The following is a 12,025-nucleotide window of genomic DNA, read 5'->3' as shown; positions in this document are numbered from 1 at the left end:
ATAGGGAGTCTCCAGAAGGTAAATCTATAGAAACAGAAAGAATATTAGTATTTTCCTCAGGCTGGAATAAAGAGGTTGGGAAGAAGGTGGAAGTAAGTGTTGTTTCTGGGGGTAATGGCTTCATTCAATTAATTGTGATGATGGTTGTGCAACTCTGAATATACTAAAGCCATTGAATTACACAATTTAAATTGATGATTTATATCTTTTTTTAATATAAAATTTATTGCCAAATTGGTTTTCATACAACACCCAGTGCTCATCCCAACAGGTGCCCTCCTCAATGCCCATCACCCACCCACCCCCACTCTCCCACCCCCCATCAACCCTCAATTTATTCTCAGTTTTTAAGAGTCTCTTATGGTTTGGCTCTCTCCCTCTCTAAGTTTTTTTTTTCCTTCCCCTTTCCCATGGTCTTCTGTTAAGTTTCTCAGGATCCACATAAGAGTGAAAACATATGATATCTGTCTTTCTCTGTATGACTTATTTCACTTAGCATAACACTCTCCAGTTCCATCCACGTTGCTACAAAAGGCCATATTTCATTCTTTCTCATTGCCAAGTAGTATTCCATTGTGTATATAAACCACAATTTCTTTATATCTCAATAAAGTTGTTAACAATTTTTTAAAAAATCAATGCACTTGGGAGTTAGAGCACTAGGCCTTGAATAACTAGCCCTACCCCTCAAGCAAATTTCCTCGACTTTCTGATTTGTCTCACTGATAGAAAACAAATAAGAAGAGGCTCTTAGGTACAAGAGAATAACTATAGGCTTTGGGATCAGACAGACCTGAATATGTATTCCAGATCTTCTAATTAACTGTGTGACTCTGGCATGCTACTTGACCTGAGTGAGCTCATGCATATCATTGGCAAGAGGGGGAAAATAATAGTTAACTTTAGGATTGTGGAAAAATCACAGACACACAAAATAATCCACATAAACTTCCTATCCCATAGTATGAGCTCACTCACATGGTAACTCATTAAGTTCATTAGGTTTCCGTGAAGGTCAAATGAAACTATTCATTGAATGAAGGCACACTATAAACTTTAAAGCATTCTATATTTATTTTTATTTTATTACAGAATATCAAATTTTAAAATAATTACCTGTTATATAATTACATATCTAAAGCAAATTATATTTAAAGCACATTCAGTGATTGTTTTTTATTTTTTATTTATTTTAATTTTTATTTTTAATTTTTTAATATAACTTATTGTCAAGTTGGCTAACATACAGTGTATACAGCATGCTCTTGGTTTTAGGGGTAGATTCCTGTGATTCATCACTTACATACAACACTCAGTGCTCGTCCTAACAAGTGCCCTCCTCAATGCCCATCACCCATTTTCGCTTCACCCCTGGCCCCCCATCAATCCTCGCTTTGTTCTCTGTATTTAAGAGTCTCTTATGGTTTGCTTCTTTCCCTCTCTGTTTGTAACTATTTTGCCCCCTTCCCTTCCCCCATGATCTTTTGTTAAGTTTCTCAAGTTCCACATATGAGTGAAAACATATGATATCTGTCTTTCTCTGACTGACTTATTTCACTTAGCATAATACCCTCCAGTTCCATCCACGTTGTTGCAAATGGCAGGATTTCATTCTTCCTCATTGCCAAGTAGTATTCCATTGTATATATAAATATTTTTTTTAATGTTTATTATTTTTGAGAGAGAGAGAGAGAGACAGTATGAGTGGGGGAGGGGCAGAAAGAGAGGGAGACACAGAATCCAAAGCAGTCACCAGGCTCTGTCTGAGCTGTCAGCACTATGCCCGATGCAGGGCTGGAACTCACAGACTGCGAGATCATGACCTGAGCTGAAGTTGGATGCTTAACTGACTGAGGCGCCCCTGGTGACTGTTTTTTAAATTTTTCTAGGTTATTCCATGTATTAATTTCCCACTGCTGCAAATCACCACAAATTTATTGGATTAAAACAGCACAGATTATTCTCTTAAAAGTTCTGGTGTTCAGAAGTCTAAAACCAAGGTGTTGGCAGGTTGTATTCCTTCTGGAGGCTTTCATTTCCTTGCATTTTCAGCTTCTACAGGCTGCCTGCATTCCTTAGCTTGTTACCCCTTCTAGCATCACTTTAACCTCTTACATTCACTGACACTTAGGTTTCCTGCTCCTTATAATAAGAACCCTTGTGATTATATCAGGTCCACCCAGATAATGCCAGCCTAATTTCCCCAACTCGAGATCTTTAACTTGATCACATCTGCTAAATCCTTTTTAGGGTAACATTCACAGGTTCTGAAAATTAAAGCATGAACATATTTTGGGGGATATTTTCAGTCTACCACATTCCAGGACAGTAGAAAAAAAAGAAGCCCAGTTTTTGAAAGAGACATTTTTTCATAAAGGAAGGTCTTTATGATTTGTTTTATTGTTATTGCACTAGTATCATCATAGTGACAGTTATTGAGAATTTGCCAAACACTTGAAATTAATATCTCATCATATCCACAACCCTATGGGTAGGCACTATTAATATTTTCTCCATTTTACAGATGAAGAAACTGAAGATCAGGGAGATGATATAATCTACACATGGTCACAAAGCTAGGAATTTTTCAAATACAGGCTGGGTGATTCCTGGGAGTGTACACTTACTGTAGTGCCTCCCTTGGGTACTGAAACAGTTAGTGAAAATGAATCACTTGGCAGGTGCAATGTTTCTATGCATCTATCAGATCCTAAAGGTGGAACTGATGATAATATGGCAAAAGTAATCCAAAGGATAGCTTAAATATTCCTTCTTTGAGGCTAGGGCAGTTCCACAAAAGCCTGGAATGGTTCCCCAGCCTTTGGAAATCCTACCATCAGACATACCTGTTCATGTCCATAGTATGCTGCAATGTGCAATGGAGTGAAAAAAACTGCATCTTGAACATTGACATTTGCGCCATGTTGCAGCAGGACATCAGCAACCTGGACAAGAAAGAGAGCTCAGGTAAGACCTTTATTTGGGGCATCTGCCTATCAAAATTCATTTTACAACCACCAGGTACAACTCTTCTTCAGGAATCACCATCCAGGATGAGTTTTCTTCCATCTCCTTTCTCTGAAATCTCCAATGGCTGCTTTTGTACAGAAAATGAAGACCAAATCCCTTACTGTGGCTTCCAAAGTTCTCCTCAATCTGGCATTATCCTTTAAATGTATTTCCCATTATTCTCTTTCTTAAACTCAATAATGTAGTAAGATTGCATTCCATTACCTGCTCCTTTGAGTCTTTGATCACATCATTTCCTCAGCCAGGAATTATCTGCTGCCCAATCTACAGATATTTAAACCCAAGCTAATTACTTTCTACTCCCAGTTTTCTTTGATTTTCCTCCCTTCATTGCCAACTGACTTTCTGAATTTGTCTTCCTTCTTCTTAAATCTCATGTAACTTTCTTTCGTGCCACATAGAACATAGAAAAATTATATACATGTCTTTTCATCTCTACTAAAGAATAAATCCTTTCAGGACAAAATACATCACATTCATCTTTATAATCCTACCCTGGCATGTTTCCATGCAAATAGTAATCATTCCAAAGCATTTATTGAATGAATGAGTGAATGAGTGAGTGAATGAATGAATGAGCAAGTAAATAACACTACCAGGAGCTGTTGGGCAACTGTCTTCACGGAAAATTACAGATTGCCAACAAATCTGCTAGCCCTTCAGATTTCTTCTCCTCTCAAAGACCTATCTCTATGTCTCACTTCTCTGGAAAATTGTTTAGAATCATTTCCTTCAGATGTACTCATTTTTATTGTAGATTTTCCTAATGCACTATCTATTTGTCATGTGGTAAAATAATATACATTTGGGAAAATTTTCGAAAGTCTGTTAGACTTAGGAGAGAAAACAGGAAGATAAGATCTAAAAACTCAAAGGACTTATGTTCTAACAACTCTTCTGTTCCAATAAACAAATTGCGTCCTTAGTCAAGTTTCCTTTCCTGTTTGAATCATAGCCTTTCAGAACTGGAGAGGCACCATGGACAGACATTACGTATTAAGCCCCTATGTTTGAAAGAGAAAGAAATTGAAAATGAGAGGAAGTAGAAAATTTCTCAAAGTCATGGAGCAATTGTCAGCACAGAAATGAATCTTTAGGCTCTTGCTTAAGCTTTGTGTCTGAGTGCTCCATAGTTTTAAATAGTTCATTCACTCTATCATCCATTTATTCATGCATCAATACACAATTTATTGAGCATGTATGAGCTAAAGCTGTGTTGTTTTACATGTTTATTCTCAAAATTTATTCAGTCACTAGAATAACATTAGAAGTGATTGACATACAAAAAAGGAATTCTTGTTGGGCCATTTGAAATTTCTGCTGGGTTCAAAAATATAAACAGGTGTATAGGCTTCTATACATTCCCAGAATAATGCTTTTGCTGATATTTGGGTATTGCTAACTAATGATCCATAGAATACATAATGTATACAATGAATTGTTTTTCTAATAACAAATCAAAAGCACAGTTAATATTTAATATTTATTGAGGATATATTATGTGTCAGACCCTGCACTAAGTGCATAAATGGTAACTGGAGTGTCCTGTTTCACACAAAACACAGAAATATAGGTGCTACTCTTCCATTTTAAAGGTGAAGAAACTAAGCCTCATGAACTTAGTTAAGTTCCTACAGCTAGTAAAGGGCAGAACCGGAATTCAAATCTAGGTTCCCATTGATTTTAAACATTTTCCATCAGGCTCCTCCTGTGACCTTGACCTCATTAAGGCTAACCTTTAAGTAAATGAACTGACTCAAACCCAGATGAGAGGAAACTTTCTCTCAGTAGAAGCTCTGTAGATTCAGCTTGGAAATGAATACCAGAGCCATTTATATAAAGCGTGTCATATCTTAGACTTCACATGCCTGAGAGTTCAATCTTAGGAACCTTTACAGAAGGTCACAAAAGATCAAGTAAATGAAGCTTTTTACAATTTCTCTTATTTTAAATATAGCATAAAATAAAGTAGACAGCATGCATTTTTATTGTAATAGGGACTCTCCAATGTTAACATATAGAGCCAATTTCTTAGGCATGGTTCCAGAACTTACTTTCATTTTAAAAGATAACAGCTCTTAGGCTTCAATAAATGGTCCAAAGCAAACTTTTTTCCTCCTAAGTTTGCACTTATCCAGTCATTCAGAAGGTCAATCTTTTGGCTGAAACTTCATTAATTATGGAGTGCTGGCCTTCTGAGAAACTGTCAAAAGTAAGTCTTAATGCAACCACACAGAGTCATTATTGAACTGTAGGCTTTATTTAGTTTGTTTTAAAATTTAAGGAAATATTTAACTATTGAGAGCAATGTACATTGGAATTATCTGAAAAATGTTATATGTTACTTATATGAGTAGAATGCACTTATTGATTTTTATGACTTTTGGAATCATATGGGGAGAGTATCTCTTGGCATATGTGATATGGCATATATTATGGGAATGTAATGTATTGTGATGTACAAATATGTCTATCATGTGGCTAAGACAAATATACTTGTATTAGCATTTAGCCTGGAACATATATGTATCAGATCATCAGTTCCCTTCTCTTGAACTTGAAAAAGTTGGTAAAGCAATTTCACTTGCTTTCTACTACATGAAGCCCCATAAAGTCACAGTCTAAATCTATTTATTTGCCACTATGCTAAGTATATTATAGACACCCAAATAATTGTTCAATTGTTCTGTATTTCTGGTAAAAAAATTATATATTATGGAATATGTTAATTTTGATATATAATGATATACAAGAAATTGTATATCATCATTTATAAGGGAATTTATATATTAACAATTAGGACTCAATTATAAGATAGAAATTTTAAATAATTCAATTCAATAAATATTTATTGATCACTTATTTTAAATTAATATTTAGCAAACCCCAGTGCCTTCTCCACGCCAGGAACTGTGATTAGAGTTTTATATGTATACATTATCCCATTAAGATTTTTGCAAGGCAGGGGCACCTGGGTGGCTCAGTTGGTTAGGTGTCTGACTTTGGCTCAGGTCATGATCTCACAGTTAGTGAGTTTGAGCCCCGTGTTGGGCTCTGTGCTGTCAGCTCAAAGCCTGGAGCCTGCTTTGGATTCTGTGTTTCTCTCTTTCTCTGCTCCTCCCGCACTCATGCTCTGTCTCTCTCTCTCTCTCAAATAAATGTTAAAAAAAATTAAAAACATTTTTTGCAGGGCAAAAAATTATTGGCTTAAGATTTTTTGATAAAATACAGTTTTGGTTTTTTTCCTTGAAAGCAATATCAAAACTACTAGTGAAATCGTAAAGTAGAAAAAAGTGTTATCACAGAAAGAATATCTTAATAATCTTTAAACATTTTAAGGAAGTGAACTGTATTATATTTAGATTTGTATACCTGACATATATGTCAGTATTATTATTATGATTAAAGGAATGATACTCAAATATGGTCTGGTAAGTAGGTACATTTTCCTGATTGAAGGATAAATACCAAAAAGTGCTTCCCATTAAGTAGTTGTTTTATGAGCATAGAAAGTGGATCATTATTTTAAGAGCTCCTGATTATTTTGATACTAGGAATTACTATATATATTATACTTTACAGATATTTTTATTTACCAGTTGACTCACCAAAAGATCAAAGTGGAGCCTCTTCGATTTTCAGGTTGTAATTTAAACATGTATTTGTACATTCTGCTCTTTTTCCTAGAAAGCCTCCCTTCTCTTTCTCTGCCTGCCATATAACCAGTCTCAAGATCAAGCTTATATTCTTTTTTTTTTAATTTTAAAAATGTTTTATTTATTTTTGAGACAGAGAGAGAAAGAACATGATTAGGGGAGGGGCAGAAAGAGAGGGAGACAGAATCCTTAGCAGACTCCAGGTGCTGAGCTGACAGCACAGAGACTGATGCGGGGCTTGAACCCACAAACTGTGAGACCCGAGCCAAAGTTGGACACTTAACCAACTGAGTCACCCCGGCGCCCCTGATCAAGCTCATGTTCTTCATGAGAAGTTCCTACAAACACTTTACCATATTGATAATTTCTTTCTCTGAATGATTCTAATACTTATCCTCACAACTTAACCTTCCCATTAATTATCACTGGGGTAAACCACTATTATACAAAATCTTAAACTTTTATTTTCCTGTTCTAAACGTGCCTCAGTTAAGTGTAAGAAGTTTGGACTTCAGGAAAAATAATTTTTCACTGCAATTTAATCATAACTAAAATAGCCAGTGCTTACAATTTAAAATTCTAGAGACATGTAGAAGAATGAAACTGGACCACTTTCTTATACCATACACCAAAATAAATTCAAAATGGATGAAAGGTCTAAATGTAAGACAGGAAACCATCAAAATCCTACAGGAGAAAATAGGCAGCAACCTCTTTGACCTTGGCCACATCAACTTCTTACTAGATATGTCTCTACAGGCAAGGGAAACAAAAGCAAAAATGAACTATTGGGACCTCATCAAGATAAACAGTTTCTGAAAAGTGAAGGAAACAATCAACAAAATTGAAAGGCAATCAATAGAATAGGAGAAGATATTTGGAAATGACATATACGATACAGGATTAGTATCCAAAATCTATAAAGAAATTATCAAACTCAACACCCAAAAAACAAATTATCCAGTGAACAAATGGGCAGAAGACATGAATAGGCACTTTTCCAAAGAAGACATCCAGATGGCTAGTAGATACATGAAGATGCTTAATATCACTCATCATCAGGGAAATACAAATCAAAACCACAATGAGGTACCTCACGCCTGTCAGAGTTGCTAAAATTAACCACCCAAGAAACAACAGATGTTGATAAGGGTGCAGAGAAAGGGGAACACTTTTGCACTGTTGGTGCAGCCACTCTGGAGAACAGTATGGAGGTTCCTCAAAAAATTAAAAACAGAACTACCCTATGACCTAGCAATTGCACTATAGTAGGTATTTAACCAAAGGATACAGGTGTGCTGTTTTGAAGGCACACAGAACCCCAATGTTTGTAGCAGTGGTATCAACAATAGCCAAATTATGGAAAGAGGCCAGAAGTCTATCAACTGACAAATGGATAAAAAAAATCTGTGTTTTATTTTATATATATGTGTGTGTGTATGTGTGTGTGTGTGTGTGTGTGTGTGTGTGTGTGTGTGTGTGTGTGTATATATATATAATGGAATATTATCTGGCAATCAAAAAGAATGAAATCTTTCCATTTGCAACACCATGGATGGAACTAGAGTGTACCATGCTCAGCAAAATAAGTCAGTCAGAGAAAGACAAATATCATATTATTTCATTCATGTGTGGAATTTAAGAAACACAACAGATGAACATAGGGGAAGGGAAGGAAAAATAAGATAAAAAGATAGAGGGAGGCAAACCATAAGAGACTCTTAAATACAGAGAAAAAAGTGAGAGTTGCTGGAGGGGAGGTAGGTGGGGGGTGGGCTAAATGGGTGATGGGCATTAAGGAGGGCACTTGTTGGGATGAGCACTGGGTGTTATATGGCAGTGATGAATCACTGGGTTCTACTGCTGAAACCAGTACTACACTGTATGTTAACTAACTTGAATTCAAATTAAAAAATAAAATAAATTAAAATTCCAGAGATGCTAAAAGAATGTCCATAAGAGTAAGGCCCTTATTGTTCTTGCTTGCTGAATGCTTCTCCTACAGTGTGACTTTAACTTATTTGACTTGGTCTCATTTAGCACCCCCTCTATACTTCATTTTATGAAAGCCATTGATAGCAATGAAGAGAAAAAAAAGATCATATCAAGAGGAACTAAATGTCCCAGGGGAAAGAAGTAAAATAAGGTAAATTCTGAATGGAATAAAATGGCAATCAATGTCAGTTGAAATTGTCAAAGTTCAATATAGTGTCTTATACCAAGTAGATATAGTGTCTTATACCAGTAAATATCTACTTTTAAATTAAAATTTTCTTTGCCTTAAGTGGTATCATTTTCCATGACTTTTTGTAGTCTTCCTCAAATTAAAAAAAGAAAATTAACATTTATTTATTTTTGAGAGTGACGGAGTGTGAGCAGGGGAGGGGCAGAGAGAGGGAGACGCAGGTTCCAGGCTCTGAGCTGTGGCAGAGCCCAACGCGGGACTCGAACTCATGAACTGTGAGGTTGTGACCTGAGCCAAAGTCAGACACTTAACCAACTGAGCTGCCCAGGGGCCCCTGTAGTGTTCCTTAAATTTATGTATATACTGATGTTTCCTCAGGATTTATAGTTCATTTAAAGCCATAATTTTTACTTCAGTATGGCTTTATCTACACTTTATAATTGAGACTTACAGAGAGCAGAATCATGAGACTATATTAGGATAATACCCATTTCCATTTATTGGAAAATCTGTATCGGCAAAACTTTAGAGGAAAATGTTTTTTTTTTTCTTTTTAGTTTTTACTTTAATTCCAGTTAGCTAACAGAGTATTATATTAGTTTCAGATGCACAACATAGTGATTCAACAATTCTATACATTACTCAGAGCTCATCACACAAGTGTGCTCTTTAATCCTCACCACCTATTTAAAGCATCCCCCCCACCCATTCCCATCTGGTAACCATCCATTTGTTCTCTATAGTTAAGAGTCTGGTTCTTGGGTTACCTCACTCCATCTCTTTTCTCCTTTGCTCATTTGTTTGGTTTCTTATTAGAGAAATCATATGATACTTGTCTTTCTTTCACTGATTTATTTCACTTAGCATTATACTCTCTAGCTCCATCCATGTCTTGCACTGTTGGTAGGGATGCAAACTGGTGCAGCCACTGTGGGAAACAGTATGGAGCTTCCGCAAAAACATAAAAATAGAAATATCTTATGATCCAGTAATTGCACTACTGGATATTTACCCCCCAAATACAAAAACACTAATTCAAAGGGGTACATGCACCCCTATGTTTATAGCAGTGTATTTACAATAGAGGAAAATGTTTTCTAAAGTCTATGCTTCATGAATTCAAAATGATCCCAGAGACATTAACATGCAAGTTGATTTAGATTGGTATTTCCCAGTTATTTCCTTTTTTAAAAAATTTCTAACATTCAACAACCAGTTTTCAATTATGTCCCCTTGAACCATTGCCCTCACTCCTAAACTTTACAGACAATCTTCTTTTAAAACTAGTCCATACTTTTTGTCCACATTTCCTCACCTCCTATTCATTCCTCATCCCACTACAATTTGGCTTTAGACCTCACCACTTTAGTAAAATTTCTGTGTAAAATGACATCAAAGGCCTCCTAATTGCCCATTCCAACAGATACTTTTAGTCTTTTCCTTATTTTATTATTCATTTTACTATTTGTCTGCTCCTTGAGATTCTCTTCTCCCTTGGGTTGATTGACATTGTAGTCATTGAGTCTGCTCCCTACCCCTCTGCGAACTTATTATTATTCCTCTATAGAGGTGATGTTCATCTCTTAAGTGTTTCTGAAGTGTTGCTTTTTCCTTACTGACAACTGTTTCATTGTGTTTCTTTTTGATCTCTTGTTGAAGTTAATATACACAAAGCACTTAGCACAATACTTGGTACATAATAGTAAGTATTCAATAAGTGGTAGCTATTAGCCATCTTGCAGTATACATTCTCTGATTGATCCCATCTACTACTACTACTACTACACCTCTCTCCAGTTATATGTGTTTTTCCAAGACTTCCTTTAACATAAGACCTACCTCCTTTGGCAACTGCTATTCCTGTTATGTATTTCCACTCTATTTCCCAACCACTTTTTGTCTGGGAGGATAGAGCCCCCCTGCACTGATCTCTTTATCACTTACACTTTGATTCTTGTAAATGTGAATGAAGCACTAGAAGACAAAGGGAACTAGTATTTATTGAATGGGTACTTTGAGAATATCTATGAGCTAAATGAGAATACGTGTTTCAGTTAATGCTTATAGCAATCTCATGGAATTTTATTAATAGTCTCACTTTAAAAATAAGAATAATGAAGTTCAGAATTATACAGCTTGTAAGGAAAAACACCAAAGTTTAAATTTAGGTCTATGGAAGTTCAAAGCACCATACTATCCCCTGCTGTTTTTCTTCTTATGTGTGTTATTATTTGTGGTCAGTTAGCAATTCCTCGCTACCTTATACAGTCCTGCAGAAAGATGTAGCTCTTGGTAGATATTACCCTCAAGGATTTTCAAACATAGTCAAACAGCCAATATGTGAGTAAGATTGATTCTCGCTATGTAATCGTTTGCAGTCAACCAAAAAACAAATGAAGTAAAATTTATTCTAAGTAGGAGTTGTTTGTTAGGAATCTTAAAGAGTATTATATACTTCAGCAGGGAGTTAGAATTTTTCCTAAAATTTTTCCTTACAGGAACTCACCAAGAGACTTTAAGTAAGAGTAAAATATATTCTGATTTGCATCTTAAAATGACCGGTCTAGTAATAGTATAGCAATGACTGAAGAAGGAGCGAGATTGGAAGCAGGGTAATCAGTTAGCAAGGTCCTATAGTAAAAAGAGAGAGGTAAGGATAAAATGAGCTGAGGTAGCAGTAGTGGCTTGGAAATGGGGAGTGGGTTTTAGAGATAATTAGGATGGTGGCATCATATGACTCAGCAGATGAGACTGGGGACGGTGAGAGATGATGAGAAATTATTAACAAATGATGTCTTTAAAAGAAGAAGCCTCTTAGGGGAGATGAGTGTGAAGATAAAACTTTTATCTTCTTCATGAATTTATGAAGTGAGAACATTACCTACAGTTTCTGTCTCTCAGATTAATCACTTGCAATAGCCAATTTCTGCCAATTCCCCTTGACAGTTCACTGTGTTCTTATCCAATACCATAAGGTGTCTCGATTGGGGCCAATCCTTCAATCAAGATGTGAACATAATTCTCAAATTTTCAAACAACTACCAAAAATTATGTTAATTAAAGATACCAATAATTGCTTATCCATTTGTATTGAAGGCTTATGTTACTTAGGAAACATTTCAGATAGTAGCATTTTCTTTAGATTTAATAAGCA

General features: G+C 35.7%; 1 protein-coding gene across 3 annotated transcripts in view; it reads right to left on the bottom strand.

The window, feature by feature from the left end:
• Nucleotides 1-12,025, bottom strand: part of TNNI3K (TNNI3 interacting kinase) — a 283,164-nt gene that overhangs the window by 196,123 nt on the left and 75,016 nt on the right. For all 3 annotated transcript variants that reach the window (XM_027058869.2, XM_053214232.1, XM_053214234.1), the window contains exon 6: nt 2,847-2,945. In XM_027058869.2, the coding sequence (XP_026914670.2) occupies nt 2,847-2,945 (99 nt within the window). The remainder of the gene's footprint in view (nt 1-2,846; nt 2,946-12,025) is intronic.

The sequence above is a fragment of the Acinonyx jubatus genome, chromosome C1, assembly GCF_027475565.1.
Source record: "Acinonyx jubatus isolate Ajub_Pintada_27869175 chromosome C1, VMU_Ajub_asm_v1.0, whole genome shotgun sequence".
NCBI classification, from domain to species: Eukaryota; Metazoa; Chordata; class Mammalia; order Carnivora; family Felidae; genus Acinonyx; species Acinonyx jubatus.
Note: the sequence above shows the minus strand (reverse complement) of the source record. Positions and strands in the feature narration are given on the sequence as shown.